The sequence below is a fragment of the Vanellus vanellus genome, assembly GCF_965231255.1.
Source record: "Vanellus vanellus genome assembly, chromosome: 2".
Classification (NCBI taxonomy): domain Eukaryota; kingdom Metazoa; phylum Chordata; class Aves; order Charadriiformes; family Charadriidae; genus Vanellus; species Vanellus vanellus.
Window position 1 is genome coordinate 59,139,810 of NC_138906.1, and position 25,268 is coordinate 59,165,077.

Here is a 25,268-nt window from a genome sequence, read left to right on the forward strand (position 1 = left end):
AACTCATAGTAGGTATTCTTCCATCTCTTTTTCTGAAAGACCTGCAAGATTTTGTAATGCATCCTTTCTCCTCAGGGTGTCTAGGGGCTGCTCACATGGGAATGTTTGCAGGATCAGTTCCTACAAAGGAAATTGATCATTTAGGTTGCAAGACTTGCAATATTTATCAGTCACTTTCTTGTCAAAGACCATTAGGAGATGAGTGTTAGTGGGGTGTCTGTAGGAAGAAGATCCCATTTTTGCCCTCACCCGGTTCAGGTTTTGAGGGGAGGGGGGAAGATCTACAAACCAAAGTAATCTTTAAATAACTCAAGAGGCTGGAGAGGAAGGTAGTTGGGAAAGGGGACGAGGTAGCTGTGTCACAGGGAGAACTGCAGGAACAGAATGACAATCGTTAGAACCACAAACAGCCAGGCGTCCTTCCTAAGGGAAATGTAATTAGAGCATTCTTCAGCCTCATAAATTCAAAAAGAATGGGAGGAGGGAGATCAGGAGGCAGGCAAGGAGATGTCTGGTTTTGAGTTGTATGCAAATTATCTTCAAACAAATCCTTCATCTCCTTTTTCAACAAAAATGATGATATATCGAGCATGAGTGTAAAGATGGGACGAGGAAGCAAGGACCAAGTTCAGTAGGCTGGATCAAAGGAGTGAGGGGAACTTGTTTCAGAATTTAGAAAGAAATTGCATGAAACTGAAGCCCTCTTTCAGAGCAAGAACTTTTGCCATCTGCTACCTCTGACTTACAGCTGCGCAGCTATAAACCTAACGGGTTTGACATTAGTATGTGAGGCTCTAGAGAATTTGTGAAGGAAAGAATTAATCAACAACATGAAACTAAGCATTCTGAGTCCTACGTGCATTCACTAAAGATGGATCATGCCTGACTGACCTGCGTCTTTCATCAGAGTAAATGATAGATTTACTTTCTCGGTACAAGAAACAGAGTAGCTATCATCTGGGCAAGTCACCAAAGTTCTGTGTTCTGCAGGAAAGGGGGCAACAAATCTAGTCCTATAGCCTAATAATAATATATTTATCAATGTATAAAAATTCTTATCTACCTTTCAGAAAAGTGGATTCAGATTCTTTGTGTCACTTCCAGGATTGGATGAGAGGGTCCTTGGGCAGTCTGGTTTTGAGGAGGAGGAAGAGGAGAAGGCCTTAGAAGAGCTTGGCTAGGCAGGCTAACAAAATGAGGCTTCCTAAAAGTAAGTCTTGTTTTGGTGGGTTGGTTTTGAGCCGGTTGGTTCATGGGTTGTGTTTGCCAAGCGGACATCTGCAGAAGACAGCTACAGAGGCACAAGGACAAGATCAGCAAGAGGGTGGAAAAGAGTCTCTTGAAAGTGGCAGTCTGGGACTTCTCCTTTTGGTTGCCATGTTTGCTCATGGCGTTTGGAGTATTCACTGAATCACTGCATTACACGCAGGCTGACATGGAGACTGTCGGAAAGTGAAAAATAAGGAGGAAAAAAAAGGAAATAACCATTTAATGTAAAAGACAGTGTCAGCACGAGAACAAATGGATATGAACCATCTGCAGACATGTTGCAGATTGCATGCAAAAAACTACTAATTGCAGAAAAAGTTCCAAAGCAGCTTTCAAATGGCAGTAATTCAGAGTGAATTTGGGGAACTTAAGGTCAAGAGATCATACAGCTAGCCTGCCTGCCTGTCGTAACAGGTATTTAACATGATTTTTATTCATCTGAAATGTTACTACAACATTTAGTTAGGAGTCCAGAAAAGTTGGGGTTCTGATATCCGTTTAGTAGTGAGAGGAGTGGCCTAAGGAAAGAGGAACAGCAAACACAGTCCTTTGTCACATGTAGCTGCTCACACTTTTGTCCATTTACATAAAACACACGATTTTGATTTGGTAGGAGTTTCTACACACTTCTCAGGTTTGACAGGACAGAAGGGAATTGAGCCCTATGGACGAAAGTTTCTCTTGCCTGAAACAAATTCTGGAACTGGGTTCATTGTGATCCAACAAAAAAAAAAGTGCTAACCATAATAATTTCTTTATTTCTTAGCCTTTTATGACTTATATGCCTCTAAATGAATAGCAGTTAGACTTCTTGAGTGGATTGGCTTGTTTATTTTCTCTAGTACTTTGAATTTAAAAATGTGTAGGGAAAAAAACAAGGAAATAACTGAGAAATACAAAAAAAATGGAATGGAACACTAAAAACATTGATGCAATAAACAATAAAATTGAGAGCCAGAAACTGTGAAATTAGAAACAACTGAGAAAAAAAAAAAAAACTCTACAGACACAATATGTCAGATTTTATATTAAATTCCCCATTTGTCTTTTCAGGTTGTTTTCACTTTTCAGCTACTCATTTTTCCTCTCTGTGGATAGACAGGTTCCAGTTATGAGAACACAGAAGAATTATAACACAGAGTTAAAGAAAAAGGAGAGTCTGTTGATTTCTGTCTGAATAGTTTATTTTAAAATCTTTGTATGCCATAGCAAGTTTGGAGGTCTCAACATGATTTACAGAAGAAAAAAACAAAAAACAAACAAAAAACCCCAAACAAACAAACAAACAAACCAAAAAAAAACCAAACCAGAAAAAAGGGTTTTCACAGTATGTTGTCTTTGTCCTCATACTGTCTCAGCTGTAGTAGCTCTAGCCCACAATGAAGTTCTACTTTTTACACCTTCTAAAAAGAGGGTTTGCTGCTAATGAGCACCTGGGCAGAAATACTTCGAAGATATTATGCTCCTAACCTACCTGAGAATGCTCTGCATCCTTCTCTGATGAAAAAAAAAACGTGTTCTAAATGACCCAGGAAATTTGAGTGTGAACAGAGGGAAATGTGGGGAAACAACCTGAATGTCAGAGAAATTCTTCAACTCGGGTTTGAAAGCATTTGCACATAAATTGATACCAGAGAAGCCTGCCACAGAAATGGAAAAACTTGCAGGCAAGACTTACACAGAAGTCCCTGTGAGCCCCCTGGCTGGTTGTTGAGGAAGTAGATGGTCCCTTTAGTATTGTACTACCTGACCTGGCACAAGAATCCCCATCTCCTTTTGATGTTACAAGACTTGGAGGGTATTACATTGGAGTAAACTCAGGCCCTGCGTCACCACCAGTCTGGTCATACATAATCTCACTTCACCTGGGGCAAGGCCCAGCTTTTCTGCACTCGGTCTCCTGAGCAGTTCTGCAGATCGCCTCTGGCCTTGTGCAAACCAAGTGACTTTGTGACCTTCCACACAGCTCTTGACTTAAACATACGCATTTCCAACTGTGTTGTGGGCAGGGGAGCAGCATGGGGAGTGGGGAAAGTGCTGTGTGTCCGCAGGAAAGCTCACCTTGATGGTCATTTTTGTTTGCTTGGGACCCTTACTCTGTAAAATAACAGCAGCTCATCTGGACCCACTTCTCTGTACGCCAGTGGAGAACGACATTTCAAACTTGATGCCACAGACATGGGGTGGATTATTGAAAATAAAGGCATATTCCTGTGGAATCCCAAAGTTTGTCCTAAGGATCTTCAAAGTAGCTTAATTTTTTCATGTAAAGGTGATGTTTGCTTTCTCCCAAGTAGTGTCTGAGTTGCCTGTCTGTGGTACGTATTTGTGTGGACTCTGTTGGAAGACCAATCTCCCTGTCTTGCCAGACCATTGTTTTTTTTTCTGGCATGCAAAGGTAACCTAAGATCAGGAAAGATACAGCTGATACCTGAGTTCTAGAGAAGAGCCTGAATGTGATCTTTGAGATGGGAGAATGCCTTTTAAGACTTCATCCCTTTTTGAACTGTGTACGTGTTCCTCCTGTCATCTGGGAGCTTCAAGTACTTGAGCCCTGGAAGGTAATGCTCGTTGTGATCTGCAGAAATGAGCATGTAACGTGGCCTGAGCAATCCATGCACGTGGCCTTTTTGACTTATGCCTGGGGAGCGCGTGAGGCATCGAAGGCAATGTCTCCAAGCAGAATTGTTGGCAAGTTAGACTTAACTTTGTTTGCAGAATTAGGAGGTGTCTGAGGAACGAGCAACTTCATTCTGTTCTTTTTATCAACTCTTTTGAGAACTACCAACATTTCCAGGTCTCCTGCGCCCTCAATTGTAGCACTTGTTTCCAAGAGGGAAATACCGAAATCTCTCTCTTCAGTAGGTTGCACAGACTGCCTTTTGGAAGGCATCTTAAAGGGAACATTTCTAGCCTATCCTAGCAGAAAGCAACAACTAGCTATGGACAGCAGCCCCCAAGGGTCTTCCTGTAATCACTGAAAACCTCACCTTCAGGTCCCAAGGACCTCAGTGGCCCTCCAATGGACTCCTCCCATTGCACCTGCGCAGATGTCAGGAGGACAACAGGCACTCTCTTCCCACCTGCCCCTCTCTGCTACTGTCAGCTGCAGGGGCACTGCCTGCCACTTAAGGGGGCTGGGGAGCTAGAGAGTAATGGAGACCAGCAAACACTCCCATGCCACTGTGGCTGCTGTCCAACTGAAGGGACCCCAGGCCTGGCGTGAGGAGGGGGCTGGAGCCCAGGGCACACAAGGGGAGCAGCCTTTCTGGCAAGAAAAATGGCCCCAGGAAAAGGGGCACTCAGCATTTCCACCACTCTGCCTCCATCACAATTGTGGTGCCTTTCAAGCCATATGCCTCCCACACCCAATTAAGCCGTGTTTGGGTCATCATCGTGGGCTACCACTCATGCACCCTGTCCAAGCCACAGCAGCAGAGCTCCTGATGTCACCAGCCACCTCACTTCTTTCTGTTCCAGGGACCTTTTTCCGTTCTGTTAGGAGGACGCGGTGAAGCGAGGCGAGTGACCACATTGGGTGGGACAAGCAAGAAGAGGCTCATTGGAACCACTGCAGATGCCTCCACATCTCAAAAACCAGAAGTGGGTTGAGGGTAGCGGCAACATTTACAGCGGGGCAGCAGTTGCTGACAGTCACCTGAGGTATCCTTCTGAGCCCATGGAGGTCGAACCACCACCAAATGGCACAGAGCCCATAAGGTGAACGCACCTGCAGAGTAGGAAGAACCAATGCAAGTGGATCCAACTCCTACATGGCTGATGGGCCACGACACTGCCATGGCCAGGGTTCCTCCAGCACCATGGTGCCCAAAGCGCCACAGGATCACCAGGGCCTCTCAGGGATCCTCCAACCACCCAGCTCCCAACAAGTGGCACCACCCCCACAGCTGATGCTAGCCATAAGTGGGCCATCCACACCGCCACCCGGCAGACACATCAGGATGGTCATATGGCTGTTCTTTCATTATCAAGCCACAAATGAATCCTGCCTTCCCACTCCCTACTCCCACCCTTCATGCAGGAAGGCCATCTGCTGTGCCCTGAGGAAGAGGCTAAGCAAGGACAGGGGCTGCCATCTATTCAGGCGGGCACCGTGGCACCAGGAGGCATCCCTTGGTGTTCACTGGAGTATGTTGGAGACCGTTGGAGTCCCCTGGAGTGCCACCAAGTTTCTTGGGGCCTGGAAGTGTTTTGTTTTGTCTGAATATGACAAAGCCAGTGGGGGGTGGCTGTCCTCAGCTACTTCTCACCTCAGCTACCAAACAGGTGTCTGAAAATGAAACCAGACCCACCCTGAAAGTACACAGAGAATAGCAACAGATCATCAAAGAAGATGGAGTGACAGCTCTTCCTTTGGAGAAGCAGATGACATCAGTTCTGACAGGAAGAATTTTCGGCAAGATTAGACAATGAAACCCAATAAAAAACCTCAATAAAATACAATTTAACAACAACAACAAAAAAGCTCTCTTCTTTCATTTGGCATTTGTGAAACTACATAGCCTCCCCAAGCCCAACCCAGCCATGTTCAGGCCACCATTGTGGGCCACCTCTCTTGGGCCACCATTCAAGCCACAGTAGCGGAACTCCTGATGTCACCAGCCACCTCAGTGCTTTCCATTCTGGGGACCTATAAAAGTAGGGATTCCTGCCACTGGCCCACAATTCACTGAGTAGCTAGTGATTGATACTTAGGGCACTTGGAAGAAGGAGGACCCAGCAAAGGGTTCTACAGAAAAAAACACCTCTGTGAGCTCCTGAGCTCCTCTGGCTTTAGTCCACAGCCAGTAGGGAGCATACCATGGTGTCAACTATCTTTTTACACCTTGGTTTCTAATCAACAGCACTACTTGCTTTGCTCTCATGTGGAGCCATGGAGCCAGCACAGGCTACTGGAGCCCAGGGCTCACAGCAAAGACAGGAACACACTAAACTGGCAGTCTTGGTGCACCTCAGGGACTTCATATCAAGTTTGCTCGGTACATAAGTAAAAACATTGGGGCTTTTTGGTCTGGTTTGGTTTATGGGGGGTTACTTTGGTGGCTTTTTTTTTCTTTTTATCTGCTACATCATCTCTCTCCCTCATAGAGCAAAGAATTCCAAACTATTCCATCACTTACTCATGTATTTTCATGTCCTTCCAGTTCTCACTTTTTTAACACTTGCCTAGCTTTATTGTGCTCAGAGACAGAATACGAAACCCCATTCAGCCACATGGCAACATGGGCTAGAATGAAATAGCACTTATTCATTCACAGGTGAGTGAATTGCAGCTAAATTGCAAACAGACTGAGAAGCAGCAAAGTGGAAAAAGGCAGTTCTGAACATACACAGGCAGGCGGGCTGCTGCACTTGGGCAGCTGTTTCCATCCAGTCACTTTTGGGGGCAGAGTAGCCCCAAGTGAAAACTGCCCTTCTTCAGCAGTTTGAGGAGAAAAAGGGGATCCATTTGCTCACTGTTATAATGCAGTTCATATTACTCATTGTACTATTCTTACTGACTACAGCCTTCAGTGCATTTTCATTAACTAATGGCCCTAAAAGCAGCAGTGACCAATTTAGGATCTCATGGGAGGTTTTGAGAATACATATGTATTAGTTGCAAATTTGACCTAACTCCTATTTACTTCGGTCACAATCAGGAGCAACTGACAGAACTTTAATCAGAATCAGGCAGTCTGGATCAGGTCTTGAGATACATGGGGCCTGACTCCTTCCAAATATGTCTTTAGTAAACATTGCAATTCACAGGTGCAGTTCAACACAGGAGACTCGGGACATGTTTACAGGAGGCACTGGAGCACGATACTCCTCAGGGAAGAGCACCCAGGTCTGGCTTCAGAACTGAAAGCAACATTACTGGGGCAATTAAGGGACTGCAGAAAGGCAGACCATATGCACAAAAGGTTGTTTCTGAGCATAAGCAGCTTGACAGTTGTTGAAACTGGCCTAGAAGACATAGCAGGAGCTGCGCTGTGCCTTGTTAGCGTGCAGCTCTCTGTCCTTTGCTCCATCACACACTACACACTGGCAGCAGCGTTTCTTCAGGTTTCTCACTGACCTGTGCAGAAAAAGGCATCATCAACATACAGTGAGAGCCAGAAATACAAATATTACCACAAGTGATGCTGACTGCCAACTTTTATCGTTATTTTGTGTAGCTCATCTAAGGTACTTATGGCACTGGAAAGTGTTGGAATTTGCTTGGGCCGAGTCACATGCAACCATGGATTTCTCTCATCCTTTTCTCCAACAGTTCCCAGTTACGGAGCTTGGAGTGATCAGGAAGTGTTCAGGAAGGCAGGAGCTGCAATAAGAGCCTCATCTCTGCCAATCTGGGTTCATGCGTGTGCTCTGCACTGTAAAGACTACCTGCACCTGGAAGTGCTTACCTTGGCTGCTTCTACACAAGGGACCTCGTTCCTTCACATCGTCAGTGATGGAATCTCAGTGAAATGAAATACAATATAATAGAATTGCATGTATTCAAGTACCAGCCACAAAGACAGCAACCTGTGAATGGCCATGGTTTAACAAGAGAGAACAGTGCAAAATGCTGAACAGACAAACTACCCTTTCACTGATACCTTTGCCTCTATGGTTCTGCCAATCCAAGGGCCAAGGGCAAATTACACACTGGGAAGAGGTGAAGCGAACAACAGGTGGAAGAGCTGCCACACAGGATCAAACTAAAAGTCATTTTGTTCCTGTTTCTGTCTGCAGCAGTAACCAGGAGTAAGAAGAGGAGGAGAATGAGATGAATATGTATCCTGTACACGTTGAGCCTTCCCTACCATTTATTCTCCCCACTGAGAGTCCAACTTTCTGAGCCACCAGCTGAACCCAAACTACAATGGCTGATCACTACTCTGGAATCTGCCTTCAATTTCTCTAGTCCATCTTCAAAGATATTTTTGTTGTTTGTCTTCACAGCCACTGTGGAAATGTGCTGTGTGCTCAATATTTCTTTTTGTTTAAGCATTCAATCCATCTTTGTCCGTATTGTCTGGCTTTAGGTGCCTCCTGTACTTACCACTACACCTGTCTTGAAAGGGAGGTCATGGACTATCCGTGTCCCATCTGCCACATGCATTAGGTTGTAATAAGGACTTTTGTGTTGGCTGTAGCCAACCTCCAGAGCTTCCACAGTGGACACCAGGGCAGAAGTGGGCATCTGAGGAAAACAGCACAGAATTACAAACTAAATAATCACCTTTAATGGCTAGCATTTGGAGGGAAGCATTTTGATCAGAGGCCCCAAAGAGCAGTTTCTACTTCCTAAATAATTAATACCTGCACCCAGCAGTCAAAATCCTCTCTCTGCTCCCCTCACAACCCACTGCAATATATATCTGCGTTATTACTTACAGTCAAGATTTTCTAAGGAAACAATTCTGACCAGTTATCTTCAAACATTTCTCATCAGGCACAGGCAGTTCCTGAAGAAGTATAGGAGCCAGAGCTCTGTAAACCCTTTCCAGCCAAAGTGAGTGGGGACCCCCAGGGAGTGGAAGTGTCAATTGCGGAAGGCACAGCAGAGTATTTGGTTGGGGAGAATGGTCAAGATCTGAGGGCAATGCTGCTGCTATCCAAATTTAAGCCTGTTCAAAGTTGGAGAAGGTATGTCATATTTGTGTCTGCAAACCTCTGTAAGAATCCAATCTCTCCTTTCTGCCTGCGGGCTTGAGAGTCCTATGAATCTCAGGAGAATGATGCCATTGTTCCCACAGGATCAAATGCAGTATTTCCCATGGGGAAGCCTGTTTGGAACCCCACCTACTTCATGGTGCCCTACTGCAATTAAATGCATTGCTCAAATAACATTTTGTCCTGCTTACTGAAAAAAAAAAAGATTATTTTAAACTTCTAGGGAAACTATAGCACCCACAAAGCCTTCAAATAGCACTAAAATGGCATTTTGAATGGAACAAAGCAGGATGAGAGGGAATTCCAACACAACCTGAGATGGAAGAAGAGACCCATCTTCTAACTACTGACCTTGAAACAGTTGATCATATCATAGCTGGTGAGAAGTTCATAGAAAATGAATTACAGCATGTGATCCCCACTGGTGTCATTTAGTGCAAATACATCAAAGGAACACTAGTCTACACGCTGCAAGAGTGGGGAGAAAAGACAGTTGTCACTCTAGTGTCTTTGCACATTTTACTGCTGCTAGTACAAAAACATGTTTCTGAGGCAATAGGCTAGAACACAACAGGAACATGTCCCCTCTAGTGGGAACACCTTAGTGTCGCTGGTGTGCAGTTCATCACCTTCTGACAGCCGAGCACCAACACTTTTCCCCACCCACCCTTTGCTCCGCACCCAAACCACAGCCCAGAGCCACCTCCCCGGTCACTACCTGGGCCAGAGACGAGGACATCACAGCGCCTCTCTGCTGCTGCGGGCAGGGCCAGCGCCGGTGACCAGCCCAGGCACAGCTCCTAAAGCAGGAGCGCAGCCAGGCCCCTCCACGCCAGCCACCCCGCTTTCCCCAGCCACATACAGCCCTGGGCTGGGCAAGGAAACCCCCACCTGGCATGAGGCAGCCACCCACCTTCACACCCCACTGACCCCATTCGAGCTCCCCACCAAGCAGCGGCTGCCGCTGCTCACTGAGCAGGAGGTGCTGAGGAAGGCTGGGGGTCACGTGAGCCACCATGTTGCACCCAGACCCGATCGCTCGCTGCTGCCGCCCACTGAAGCGAAGGGCCGCCCGCGATTACCCCAAAATAACTTCAGCCCAGAGTTTTTCCCCACATGGAAGACGGATGTGGTCAATGAGGGTAAACTGATCCTAATCACCATGTTAATGAAATTCTCGTGCACCTTCCTTCACCATAATGAACATGTGTGGCCCTTCACACAGCAGTCTTTTATCCTCTTTGCCTTACCGCTTTTTTCCATATTTCACATAAAATAATAAGTTTTTTCTTTATGCTATTTTGGGGGGGTTTGTTTGTTTACTTAACTAATGAGTATTTTTCTATGGTTTTTATATTCATATACGAGCTTTTTATCTTTTTTAAAAGTTCTCCAGTTTTTAATATTGTGAGACATTAATTAAATTTATGACCAATCAATACTTTTGCAGTCTTTATTCCTTCCTATTTCCTTTACAGAAGCTTCCAAGTGAGAGATCATAATCCCAAACAGTGTTATGATCCTTACTGCATACAATTTGTTTTTTTCTAAAATTTAGGACAAGAGCTTCAGAAAAAAAAAAATCTACTCCAAACACAAAGTGAGATTGCTATCCGGAAGAAATTAGTTACAAATCTCAGAACCACACCAGGACTTCATTTATGTTTTTCTTCAACAGAAATACCCAAATGGTTATTTTTTAAGTCACATACTTGTCTGTGCAAATTCATAGTTTTGTTCTTAAGGAAGCTGGGCTATACCTAACAAATAGAGCGGAGCTACCAGCAGCACTGCTCACCTCTGATTTTACTTCCAGACATAAACTATCGTACTGCCCAGGTAAAGCTCATCCATCTCAAGAAGTCTCACTGCACATAAGCCAAGCTGAGAATGCCTTGTTATTATTATGAAATGCAGAATGACTAATAAATTACCATTACTGTGGTAATTATATGATAGCTGGTGGTTCTTAAGTAAAATATTACCTCTAAGTAATGGAAGAACTGTAGAGCTCAGGTTTCATTGCTATTTGTTAGTGATGCACTGAGAAAAAAAAAATCCTTTAGGAAAATTCTGACAGACTCTTTCAAGAGCTTCCGTTTCGTAGCAGCTCTCACCTTCCTTTCTTTCTCATAAATACGGCCATTGTGAGCTGTGAAAAAAAACCACATAGATAATGTCAACCAGCTAGTTTTTCTACAACAGGCTGATGTTGTCAGTCCAACATTTTTATTGCCTTAGCAGTGAAGAAAATTTCAAGCAGAAAAAACCCCACCCTAATAATATATTCAGAGAAGCAATAAGCCACAATTGTCCACCAGTATCACTGTGATGCCTCTATAATGCAAAATCCATAGCAGTAAGAGCAATGCCAGACTGCACTTTCCTGAATAAACTGAGTATGAGCTATAAACACTCCCATGCATCTTTTGGGACATACCTCATTACTGCAGGAGATAATGGCCAATATTTCATACCTTTTTCTTTTTCAAAATGATACTAAAAAGGAAGTTACAAACTAAAACTAATAAGAAATCATTCATTTGCCAGAGCTGGATTGTTCCTTGTAGCTTAGCCTGTGTTCCCTACGGTATATTTTTTTCTATAATGGCACTTCTGTTGAAGCTGAGGAACAATATGTAATTACATGCTGTATTTTTATAATTCGAGCCTCTGGGTACTGTTAGTGATAGGATTTTCTTTGAGCACTATTCTTTTGTAGTTCTTTCAAAAAGAATCTCTTCCATTTCCACAGAGAATCTTAATTATTAAGAGGACTATCTCTAGCAAATGCTGTTGATTTAAATAACCAGGATTGAATCATAACACAGGTTAAAAGTTAAAGAGGGAGCGTGGTCTGAGTGCAGTTAGATAAAAGATTTTTTAGTATTTTTTTTCTCTCACACCAAATTTGCCTGTGGTCTCGGACAAGTCTTTGAACTCTTTCTAGGGTACCATAAGATATGTTTAGCAGCAGAACAGTGCTAATGGAAGAAGCCTTGACTTGATTTTTCTAATTTTTTAACCTTCAGCAACCAACCTGACACACCTGGACCGAAACGGTCCCAGACTCCCATGTTGGGCCGCCATCGATCTGCACCACTTCACCACGGACGCAGCCCAAGGATGGGCTGTCCTCTGCCCTTCGGGGGTAAGGGGGGCTTTGAGAGGAGATATTTCCTCAGAAAGGGCGGCGAAAAAAAAGGAGGCACAGTTATCGCTCCTGCTCGCTGGCAGCGGCGGCGGTGCCCGCAGAGGAGCTGAGGGGAGGCGGGGAGGCGGGAAGGCCTCAGCTGCGGCCCGGCCGATTCCGCTGCCCAGCCGCGGGATCAAACGGAGCCGCTTTCCCTGGGAGTCCCTTCGACGAAGACGAGTTTTCCTAGGAAGCTGCCGGCGGAGCAGGGGGAGAGCTACGCCGCCTCCCGCCCGCACGCCGCTGCCCGCGGCCGACAGCAGCTCCTGAGAGGACGGGCCGAAGCGAAACCCCGCCCCGGCGGCGGTGGGGAGGGAGAGAAGGAGGGAGGGAGGGAAGGAAGAAAGGAGGCGCTGCGGAAGCGCAGGCGGCCGGGGCTGCGTCCCTGTCGGACCCTCGGCGGCGGGAGGCGGAGCGAGAGGCCGGGCATCGGCGGCATCCTTCAGAGCGGCCATCGCTGGGGCTCCATGGAGAAGCGGGGCCCGGTGCTGCACATCGTGGTGGTGGGCTTCCACCACAAGAAGGGCTGCCAGGTGAGAGGAGGGGAGGGAAGAGAAAGGGAGGGGAGGGCGGCGGGTGCCGCCCGCCTCCTCGACCGCCGGCGGCTGCCCCTCGTCTCCCGCTTCTCCCTTCCTTGCGCTTATCTTTCTGCCCGCCCGCCTGCGGCCCTGCGGGGGAGGCTTGAGCCCCTGGGGGAAGGGGGAGCGTCTGATGGCGGGGTGGGGGGGGAGGCATTGCTTTAGCTCAAGGTGTCGGTTTGAAACCGGCGAAGCGCATTAGGGCCGCGGTTGGCTTCCCCCCTCTCCCGCGGAGGGGCCGGGCGTTCCCCTCAGCCGGGGCTCGGGGCCGAGGGTTGCCCGCCGGGGCCGTGACTCAGCCCGCGGCGGGCGGTTAATGTTTACCGAGCTGCCTACGTGACCGCTCCCTGCCCTGGCCTGGCGCTCCCGCCGGGGGGCGAGGCGGAGCGGGGCCGCCAGGGCGAGGGCTCCCCTCTGGCCGTCCCCCTGGCCGTCCCTCCGTTCCCCCGTCCCCCCCTCGCCCCCTCGGCTTTTCCTATGAATGCTGGGCTCGAATGGTAGCACCCCTATCTACTGCGAGTCGTGCGTCTTTTAATGCATTCAGGCAGAGGATCAAGAGAAAAACTATATATATATATATATATTTAATTTTTTTTTACCTGCCTTCTGTTCCTGCCGCGTGGAACGCTCACAGGTACAGCCTGTACACAGGCGGCCTGATGGCCCCAGGGTGTATGTAAGTCCGCCCTTGATTTCAGTTTTCTTTACCTGTCTCCTCTCCTCTTTCATAAACTGCTTCCTGTGGCCCATAAGGTAGAAGAATTTTACGTTGTGAATTTCACAGGTGGTTTATACCTCGGATTTTTTTTTTTTTTTTCCTTTTTAACCCTTGATGCTGTTGCCCAGCTGGGCTGCACACATGGTTACTTTGCTGTGACAAGAGCAGACAGATACAATGTTGGACTTGCAGCAAGTCTTTTCCCGTGGGGTGTTCTTAGTCTTTACAAAAATTGCCAAAACGATAATGAATGTGATGGTTGTTGTTGTACAAGAATTGGTCTGACATGAAGGCGTTTCATACAGGGTAGCAGAGAGTTAAATTAATATTTGTTAATGCTTCAGGAAACAAAACAAGCACAGCATGGTAATATGCAAAACAATTCCTCGTACCAATGGAGGCTGAAGCAGAAGTGCAATAACTCATTGTAGGCGTTCTTCCATCTCTTTTTCTGAAAGATCTGCATGGTTTTGTAATGCATCCTTTCTCCTCAGGGTGTCTGGGGGCTGCTCACATGGGGATGTTTGCAGGATCAGTTCCTGTGAAGTAATTAGATCGTCTAGGTTGCGAGGTTTGCAATATTTATCAGTCGCTTTCTTGTCAAAGACCATTAGGAGATGAGCGTTAGTGGGGTGTCTGTAGGAGGAAGAATGCATTTTTGCCCTCACCTTGGTGTTGGCCTCTTGGAAAAGACATAGGTTGGAGACAAAAGCGGAGGTGGCTTTTGTTGCTTCTGTTGTTCTTTTGGGGCCTGTATTTCTTTTCTTGCAACAAAGCAGAAAAAAAAACCAAAACCCACCAACCAAAAAACCCCAAACCATAAATTAGTAGCATTGAATTTTATCTTGCTCCCAGTAAAATATTTGTAGAAGTTCATTTTCAGGCGTTGTGAAAAATTGGGTTGGAATACCTCTGAACCAAGGTCTCCTTTAAGTATGTCAAGAAATGAACCAGAGAAGTTGAAGAGGAAGGTGGTTGGGGAAGGGGATGGAGTAGCTGTGTCACAGGGAAAAGAACTGCAGGAATAGAATGACAGTTGGTAGAACCACAAACAGCCAGGCTTCCTTCCTAAGGGAAATCCAACCAGATGTCTAATTTTAAGTATATTTTACTTCTGACTTAGCAGATTCGTTACTGAACTATAAAAATAGTTTCCTAAAAGAACTAGAGGCAGGGAGCTGCGCAGCTATAGCCTAATGAGTTTGTCATCAGTAGTATGCAAGGCTCTAGAGAATTTGTGAAGGAAAGAATTAATTAACAACATGAAACTAACTAGACTGGGTCCTACGGGTATTCACTAAAGATAGATCATGCCTGACTGACCTGCATCTTTTGTAAGAATAAATGATTGATTTACTTTCTCTGTAAAAGAAACAGAGTCGCTCAAATCTGCCTGAAATTTGATAACAGGCCACACAGCACTATGGAGAGGAAAAAAAAAAAAGTTGTGGTGTTTTTTTGGGGTTTTTTTTAGGTGAAGATACTGGAGAACTAGCTAGTACAAGGGCTGGGACTTGGGTGGGGAACAGTATGAAGGAGAGGAAGCAGCATCAGATTTGTGTCAAAAGATGAACTGTTGGTCTGAAAGGTGCTTGCAAGGGGTGTTTCTCAAGACTAAATTTGGGCCCATGTAAGTGTCTCTGGCATCGTTTACAGAGTAAAAACTAACTATGACAAGCAAACATGAGGAATCAGTATTACAAAGGAAGACTGGAATGTCGTGCAAGTGCTGGATGACATAGGAATGCTAGAAATGGGGTGCATTATGAAGTCATGCAATAGGAATGAATAATAACAATGTAGGCTTGGGAATTAACAAGGGGAGACCTCTGGAAGAGAAAAGAGAACACGTATGATCAAGGATAAGTCACAGAAATGGTATGATTTGGGGGTGAGAGTGGTAACAGATGTCCTATAGTGTAATAATGTGTTTATCAATGTATAAAAATTCTGATCCACCTTTCAGAAAAATGGATTTGGATTCCTTCTGTCATTTCCATGAATGAATGAAATAGTCCTTGGTGGTCTGCTTTCCAGGAGGATGTAGAAGAGCTTGGCTAGGCAGGCTAACAAAATGGATTTTGAAGCTGTATTCATATGAAAACTGTAAGCCATCTCTGGGAATATGGGAGCATTCTCCCCTTATCCTCGCCTGCTCTTCACCACTGGAAAGCAGAGGTGGTTGTGTGGTGAGCTGAAACAGGGAACTGAGGTGACCAAAATGTAAACCTTGTTTTTGTGGGTTGGTTTTGAGCTGTTTGGTTCACGAGTTCTGTTTGCCAAGCGGACATCTGCAGAAGACAGCAACACAGGCACAAGGAGATTAGTATGGGGGTGGAAAAGAGTGTCACTTGAAAGTGGCAGCCTGAGACTTGTCTTTTTGGTTGTCATGTTTGATAATGGCCATTAAACACAACTGTGTTTGAGGAGACTGTTGGAAAGTGAAAAATAAGGAGGAAAAAGCAACCATTTAATCTGAAAGACAATGTTGGCACAAGAACAAGTGGGTATCAACTGTCTGCAGACATGCTGTAGATTGTGTACGAGAAACTACTAATTGCAGAAAAGCGAAGTTCTGAAGCAGCTTTGAAATGGCAGTAATTCAGGGTGAATTTGGTGGTCTTACGAATGAGAGATCATGCAGCTAGCCAGCCTGTCATAACAGGAATTTACCTGGTTTGCCTGAGAAGACTTTCAGGTTCTGTGTTTCCATCTCTGTTTTCTGAAATAGCCTTACTAGGAAATGCATATGGAATTAGATGTTTTGTTGAATTTCTTGATGCTAGATGTTTTCACTAGCTGACTTTCCCTCTGAAAGTGCTGTGCAGAAAGAAGGGGATAGAAATATATGTGTGGTATAAAGCTAGTATGTACAGACATTTGTAACTTGAAACTGAGCTCTGACGTGGATTTTCTATCTGGGATTGCTATTGGTAAGGGACGTAATTGGATTTTTACGTGATCTCAGACAAGCGTTCTGGTTAGATCCTGATGTCTGAAGTCTACAGCTTTTCCTGTTGATTAACTTACAGTATAAGAAACATTTAACCTGTAGAGCAAAGACTTTAATGTGCAGCTTGGAAATGTAGGGGAACATCTTTTTCTTGCGTGGACTTTAAAAACAATCCATATTGCATGTGTTTACAAAAAAGAAGGAGAGTCAAGGAATTGGTCTGTTTCTGTGTGCCTTTTGATTGCTAGCATGAGGGCGATGATTGTTCCACATGCTTTCCTTTAAAGGGCCCAGTGTTGGACCGTGGGTCTTCTTGCTAGGTGAAGTAGGATGATGTAAGAGCCAAAGTGAAGGTTTACCATATGTATGTTGTTCAGTCTGAGGATGTGGTTTCCCTTGCAATCATTAAAACCTTGTAAGTTGCCCGTCACTGTTAGGAAGGCTCTGTGCTGTGTGAAAGCAGGATATTGCATTTTCCAACTAAAAATCCTGAACACCTTTGAAGGAGCTTTCTCTAGCAAGTATGGAGTAAGCTTTTGGAGAAGCTGTAGGCTTTTGTTTGCGTACACGAGCAGGTTGCCAGCCTGCTTCTTTGGGCCTCTTAGTTACTGACTTGGACTGTGATACCAATGAGGTCTTCAAAAAGTGCTGGTTGCTGTACCTCTTTGCTAAGGAGAAGACGTAGTTATGGCAGAATACTCGGAGAATGGGAGGAGAAGCTTGGCTGGGAACTAGGTCCAGCTAGTATTTGACATCCTCTCAACAGGTCCATTAAAGAAGGAAATGACAATTGGTGTGAAGCAGGAATCATGACGGGTTTCTCTGCTTTTTACATACTGGATGATGTGTTATGGGAACCCTCCTCAGTGTGTAATTAAATAACAAATGTCCCCAAAATGGGCAGAGCTTGTGGGTAGTATTCATTTGATCATGACTTTCATTCATCTGAAATTAAATGACAAACATTTAATTAGTATTCCCCAAAAATTTGCTTTTTTGGTACCTGTTTGCTGCTGATAAGAGGAGTGGCTGGAGGAGAAAGGAAGAGCAGACACAGCCCTTTGTCATATGTAGTTGCTCATACTCTTGTCCATTAGTGTAAAACACACAGTTTTGATGTGATAGGAGTTTCTGCATGCTTCTTGGGTTCTGGAGTACTCAAGTCACGAAAGCAGTGGGGCATAAATTGATAATAAGGGAAGCCTGCCACAGAAATGGTGTGATGTGTTTTGGAGTATCTGTAGCTGGTTGACTCGCTAGTTACTGCAGCAGGTTACTAGTCTAGCTCCCTGGCTTTTGTTATGTTCTGTTGATCTCCTCTTTCAGTATAGGATGGTAAGATTTGGATTTGGGGGCTGTTTGTGTCCTTTGTCTGGAGCGGCTGATAACAAATTCCTCAGCAGTTTTCGGGAGCTGTAGTAGTTAGTGGCTAGTTATTTCAGAGCAAATAAAGAGAAAGGTTTTGTTTGGTTTGTTTGGTTTTTTTTTCAGAATCATGAAATGCTTCCTCTCATTACAAGTGAGCAGTAAAGCACTTAATTTGCCTTACAACATTTTCATTTTTAAAAGCATTAAATGGTGTGGAAAGTCCTAGTCTATCTTATGATAGAGGTCTCTAGCAAAAATGTAACCTGAACAGAGCTTAACTAGTAGATGCAAGTCATGTGTTGAAAAATACACAGAGAGACCTTTGCTTTATGATGAAGGTGGAAGACTGACAGTCATGAGGTGTAGTTCTCCACAAGTGATCCTGTGTGCCATGATCCTGGTTTGAGCTCTCTGTCACCAAGCTTTATGTACATGGGAAAGAAGAGAGATAACAGCCTCTGAGGCTGTACCACGGCTTAAAATATCCTGAGTATGCTAAAAATCATTCATTTTGAAGGCAAAGTTAAAATGAGAACTGTTTTATTTGAAAAGGAGAGAAAGCAAAGTTTCAGCAAAGCTGGAAAAACTTGCAGGTAAGAAAGTTACATAGAAGTCCCTGTAAGACCCCTGGCAGATTGTTGGAGGAAGTAGATGGTCCCTTTAGTATTGTACTACCTGACCTGGCACAAGAATCCCCATCTCCTTTTGATGTTACAAGACTTGGAGGGTATTACATTGGAGTAAACTCAGGCCCTGCGTCACCACCAGTCTGGTCATACATAATCTCACTTCACCTGGGGCAAGGCCCAGCTTTTCTGCACTCGGTCTCCTGAGCAGTTCTGCAGATCGCCTCTGGCCTTGTGCAAACCAAGTGACTTTGTGACCTTCCACACAGCTCTTGACTTAAACATACGCATTTCCAACTGTGTTGTGGGCAGGGGAGCAGCATGGGGAGTGGGGAAAGTGCTGTGTGTCCGCAGGAAAGCTCACCTTGATGGTCATTTTTGTTTGCTTGGGACCCTTACTCTGTAAAATAACAGCAGCTCATCTGGACCCACTTCTCTGTACGCCAGTGGAGAACGACATTTCAAACTTGATGCCACAGACATGGGGTGGATTATTGAAAATAAAGGCATATTCCTGTGGAATCCCAAAGTTTGTCCTAAGGATCTTCAAAGTAGCTTAATTTTTTCATGTAAAGGTGATGTTTGCTTTCTCCCAAGTAGTGTCTGAGTTGCCTGTCTGTGGTACGTATTTGTGTGGACTCTGTTGGAAGACCGATCTTCCTGTCTTGCCAGACCATTGGTTTTTTTCCTGGCATGCAAAGGTAACCTAAGATCAGGAAAGATACAGCTGATACCTGAGTTCTAGAGAAGAGCCTGAATGTGATCTTTGAGATGGGAGAATGCCCTTTAAGACTTCATCCCTTTTTGAACTGTGTACGTGTTCCTCCTGTCATCTGGGAGCTTCAGGTACTTGAGCCCTGGAAGGTAATGCTCGTTGTGATCTGCAGAAATGAGCATGTAACGTGGCCTGAGCAATCCGTGCACGTGGCCTTTTTGACTTATGCCTGGGGAGCGCGTGAGGCATCGAGGGCAATTGTCTCCAAGCAGAATTGTTGGCAAGTTAGACTTAACTTTGTTTGCAGAATTAGGAGGTGTCTGAGGAACGAGCAACTTCATTCTGTTCTTTTTATCAACTCTTTTGAGAACTACCAACATTTCCAGGTCTCCTGCGCCCTCAATTGTAGCACTTGTTTCCAAGAGGGAAATACCAAAGTCTCTCTCTTCAGTACGTTCCACGGGCTGCCTTTTGGGAGGCATCCTCCTTTTCTTTCATTAAGGGGAACGCTTCTAGCCTGTCTCAGTCCTTGTTTGTTGTCATTCTTCTAAGATTGCTTTACTGGAGAATTACTTTTTTTTTTTTTTTTTTTCTTCTTGATCTCTGCCAACCCAGTAGTCGCTGTGTTTCTGTTGGGTGTGCTTGACACCCTTAACCATGTAAGAGAAGTGAATGCTTTGTTGTCTTTAAAGTCCTTGTGTCTTTGTTTTGGGGGAGCATGATAGGCAACCATTATGCAATAGGTAATCTTCTCTAGTGATTAAACAAGATCCTTTTAAAGGAACAACAGAAATAAAAAATAACTTGAAAAGGAACTAGGCTGGAATCAAACTGAAGGGCTTTGTTCCTGGCTCTATTTGTGATAACATGTAAACATTAGCACAATTCCTTTGGTTTTGTTCCCTGCCTGTAATAATATTATTTAAACACTTTAAAAGACCATTTTTAGCATAAAATCTCTTGATGAAGTTAATCATAGCATACGCTGAGTATCAAAAATTAACCTATTGTCTAAAATATATGGATTTGGTTATGTTCAACAGGTTGAAACTTTGAAAAAAGCTTTTATCTTTTATTTAAAAGGCTACTCAGATTAGTATGGGGTGCTAATCAGTTTTAATACACAATGCATTGCTGAGTACACAGTGTAATTGTAAATTCTGTAAACAATACCACATATTCTGTCTTGTGTGTAGGCTTAAAGATGATTCCACTCTCTGCATGTATACGTAATCCACTTACTTAGTATTTTGTGTTCATTGTTCAAGAAAAACCCCCAGGTATGGTTGTTTATGTATGATTTTTGTTGTTTAGTTTTTTCAAGCTTTAAAGAGTGCTATGCTTTGATAATCTTCTAGTTGCTTCCTTGAAGTCCTGTACAGGAAGTAAAGTATTTCTTTGAAGGATTCCATACTGGATATTTTCTCCATATTTGCCCTGATGTGTGAATTAAGAGGAGGTTCCTAAATACCTATTTGCTGTTATGTAACACTTCCCATAGTCATCATCGTTAACTTTCACCTTATGATCTGTCTGTTCTTTGTATGTGTCATAACATCTGAGTAGTTATTTATACATTCTGTACCAGGAATCTTGACCTTTCTCTTGAACGAATGAATGAATGCAAAATCGATAAAATATGTATTTCTGTGCCTCTGTCACACCTTTCATCTACTTATTTCAGAATGCTTTCAAATAGTAACTCGTGCTCTCACCACCTTTTATAAGGTGGCAGCGTAATTTACATGCATGCATAATAGAGGGAGGTTCAAAGCTGTAAAATCACTGACCAGAGGTCACTCAAGTTGGAGTAAATTGGAATTTGCAAGTCTCAACTTTGTGTACCCTGTCCTAATATTGCCTTATTTTATGACACGTGTCTAACTTGATAATCCGTCCCATAGCTTGTATGTGGTGCTGAATTACTACACCTAGGCAGGCATGTTGTTTCTAAAAGTGCTCTCAAAAAGTTGTGGATACAAGATGTGAAAGCAAGTTCCTTGCCTGCCCTGACGTGCTGAGGGGTAGTACACGGGGCTGCCTGCTTCATTGGGGTTACCTAGAGCAGAGCGTGTTCTTTACTTCATGAGGGTACTGTGTTTGTTGAAACTTGTAAGGAAGGAGCGTGCTTGAGCAACCTGGTCTGGTGGGAGGTGTCCCTGCCTACGGCAGGGGGGTTGGAACTCTATGATAATCTTCAAGGTCCCTTCCAACCTAAACCATTCTATGATTCTCTGTTCACTAAAAGCCATTCTGGGACCATCAGATGTCCTGTGGTATAGAACATGAATGCTTGTTGGCTCGTAAGATAAGGTGTTTGCTTGCTTGGACTGCCTCAGTTCAGCAATACGTGCAATGTGAATTACATACAATGGCTGTTTCAAAACTGATGAGTAGACGCGCTTTAAAGCGTGCCTACAGTCCTGGTCCGCCGTTTTCCCAGGAAAAGGACAATTCACTGTAGCATTTGACAGCTCCCTGCCAGCCTGCATGGGCTTCTTCCCATTGGGAACCAGGGCATACAGCAGAGCTGGGGAAAGGATGCAGTCTGAGTGTCGTGTGTGATGGATGGGTCTGTGTGCTGTCCTGGAGGAAGAGGAAATGCCACCAGTCCCTGTATCTGGGTATGTCCATTAAGAGCTGATGGGTGCAGCAGGTTGTGTGGGTGGAAAATTGGCTGCTGCTGACCCCAGTCTATACTAGTTGCTGTGTTGTTGGGCAGACGCCAGTTAGGAGTACAGCAGAGGGTTGTCCTCTCTTGTTTCATTAAGGAAACTGCCCTCTCTGGTTCCTTGTGTCTTCTTAAGAGTTCTAACTTACTTTCTGTAAGACCGCAAAATCTTTTCTTGGGGGCACAGAATTCCCTGGCAAGTCCTAGGCTGGAATGGTTGCGGTAGTAGTGTGTGTGCGCGCGCACAGGAGGGTGGTTGTTATTTACTTTTCTTTGAGGAAACCGATATGAGCAAAAGTTCCAAAACACAGGGTTTATGTCTGACTAGAACTGTATGACTATAAAAGTAAAGTGTTAAGTAATTGGAAAGAGTGTCTAAAATGCATACTAGCAGGACTTTGAAAAGAAATGCAAAGGCTTCAGTGTTTCAGGTTATTTTATCTTTCAGGGGCCTAAGAGTCAAAACTTTACTAACCTAGTCAAGAGATTTTTGAAGCAAACTTGAATGGTTATATTGTGCATTTGTAGCAATAAAAATGGTGTCTTAGAGCTTGTGTAAGTGGCTGCACTGTAGCATTAGTGATATGGGAACATGAGGAAGGGCCGGTTTCAGGAACTGGAAGGATAGAAAAGACTGTGCCCTGCTTCTTTGTGGTACATGGATTTCTTTCAGTGTTACTCTGTATATGTAATGGATTTTAAAATATATATGTATCAGACATGTTTATTCTACATATACATGTTTATAAATATGCATGTTATACATAGTTGTTGCACATATAAATGTATAACGTATTTAAAAAATCTGTTGTTAGAGGTCATATCACTACACAGGCATTATTGTTATATGGATGGGCTCTTCAACTTGTAGATCCTGATCTGTTGGTTCTGTCATACAACAATGGGGAAAGTTTGTCATTTAAATCTGATTAAATTGTGATTTAAATAATAAATTGTTCTCAGTGCTGAAAGACTTAACAATGTTCTTAGAGTTTCATTTGGCTGCATGCTGCAGTTAGGGTGGTTCAGATAAAATCATTGGTGTGCTGGTTTTCTCTGGATCTAGCTATGCTAGGACTAATATTTCAAGATATTGTCTTTTAAAAATCCCTACTTCAAGTAAAGAACAAATACTGACTTATTTGAAATGAGGGAACAAGTTTTAGGTGTCATTTTAGTCTGTTGGGTTACTTTGGTCAGTGCTGTTTGGCATTACGCTCAATACTCAACATCCTTCAGCTTTTCTGTTCATCTTTTCTTTCTTAAATAAGAGAGGAAGAATTGCTATCCTCAAAATGAAATGCGTTCAAATTATTTATGAAGGGAAAAGTTTTTCTAAACTGGAATGGAATGAGTGGTTTTTGCTGATCTCCTTTTCTTCATTTGAAGCACTTGTTCTACGTATTGGTGCAGTACAAGCAATGGGAGAGATCATCAAAGCAATTGTTCAGAGAATAGAATGGGTTTGCTCCCTGTAAATTAGATCCTTCAACTTACTGAAAACATCCATGTCTTTAACATAATAGTCACTCTAAATATTTCAGATTTTTTTTTAAGAGATTTGAGTTTAAATCCTCTCTCCATTGAACCAATGGAAAAACTCATTTGCGTCCAGATTTTTTTCATTTCTAGTATAAAGAGAAATCTTCCAAAATACCTGTGTTAAAGAGGAGAGCTTATATTGTGACTATGCTGAGTAAGAGGCGTTAACTTGTAAGTGGAGTAGTTCAAAGATGTGACAATAGATGGAGTGGGGAGGATGGGGAGTTTATACTGACTTGACAGAATGTTTTAAATTATCACTGTTTAGTGTTCACTGAGCATCTTACTCTTGCAGTGATTGCTAACACTTAACGCTTTTCACAGATAAGGCAAACAACCTTACTTGAGTATAAAATTCACCAAAAATTAATGTCAACTACATATCTAATGTTTGAGTGTGATAGTTTAGGTGGACATACGTGTATATGTTTTGGAAATTCCTCTTTTATCAATGTCCTTTTTTAACCTCTCTCCTGATTGTGTAATTGTAATTTAGTAGAAGATATTATCAATGCATTTTTTTAAAGAAAAACTATCATGTTTGTTCCTAGATGTAGAACTGAAATACATTTTTCCTTGCCTACACTCATCTTTTCTTACTGTGAGTTAATGACTGTCTAGTAAATTTATTCTGGCTAGGGACTCCCTTGAAAGACAAGGAACCAAAACAGATTGCCTGGACTTTTTTTTTTTTTTTTTTTTTTTTATTCCACAAACAAGATAGGACTGTGTATCAGTAGGTGCTTTGCATCCAAACTGTGAGATTCAATACAAACTGCATATAAAAAGTTAGTTAACGCAGTAGAATTATAGAAAAATAAAAATGTCAGTTCCAGAAATTCAGTTGTACTTTAGTTTAGGGAGTTTTTTTTTTTAAATTATCTTTTATTTTAACTTGGTAATCCACAAGAGTTGAAATACTTTTTGTACTGAAGAGCACGGTTATTTATTTCTCCACTAAATCACAGCACAATATTCTGTATTGATTTTTAGTTCTGAAATCCATCAAGAATTATCTGCTTACAGAACAAGACAATCTGGACAGGCAGAAAACGTTACCATCAAAACGCCTTGACAGACATAATCAATATTTCTAGCTTTAATGAAGATTCCTGACACCTGGAAGAGTAAGAAATGAGAGGAGATTCTAATTCATGTTTTATGTAGTTTATTCCAAAGTCTCTGAGGAGTTCAGCTTTGAATTTGAATTTCATTTTGTTGAGGAATCTCTTTTAATTCACTTGAGACAAAAAATGTAAAATATGCTCTGGCAGTCAGCTCTGAAAATGTGCATATATTTCTTTGTTCCTGTTGACTACTGAGCTTTATTAAAAGAATTTATTTCTTGTATTTGCAGGCATTTTTTGTAATGCATATATGTGTTAATGTCAAACAGGGAAATTGAGGTGCATGTTTATGCATGCGCATGTATGTATGGATTTACATAACAATCCATTGTATTTAAATAAAAAATGAGCTCCTCTTTCTTCATTCTGTGAAGAGGGAGAAAAATAGCTGTGAGACAGGTCTCTTCTGTAGTCCTATCCCCCTGTTATGGTTGGTCTCGGGTTTAAAGTAGAAGATGAGAAAAAATAACTTTTTTTTTAAGTTGCCTTAACTAGGAACACTATACTGTATAGTTTGCACACACAGGCTGAGATAATAATTTTACTGAAGCTCCAGTTGTTGAAATACTCAGAAGTGATTGAACTGAGATTCTGTCTACCCCATCATTATCACTTTTGTACATGTGCACTGCTCGGTTTCAAGATTTTCAAGAACTGTGGGGTTTTGGCTTTTTTATTATTTTTTTTTTTAAGGCTTCTCAATGTTCTTATAATACTTTGGTTTTGAAATAATAATTTTTCCAGGCAAAGGATTCATAACTGCAGTTGATGCAAATCTGTAAATTGAGCTGTAGAAATCAAGCAGGATGCCTGGAAGATGAGGAACAGTTAGAGTGAGTT

General features: G+C 43.2%; 1 protein-coding gene across 1 annotated transcript in view; it reads left to right on the top strand.

Moving 5' to 3' along the window:
- Positions 1-12,566: 12,566 nt before the first annotated feature.
- Positions 12,567-25,268, top strand: part of AVL9 (AVL9 cell migration associated) — a 43,402-nt gene continuing 30,700 nt past the window's right edge. Inside the window, exon 1 of the mRNA XM_082479542.1 lies at positions 12,567-12,663. Within this exon, the coding sequence (XP_082335668.1) occupies positions 12,598-12,663 (66 nt within the window). The 5' untranslated portion in view covers positions 12,567-12,597. The remainder of the gene's footprint in view (positions 12,664-25,268) is intronic.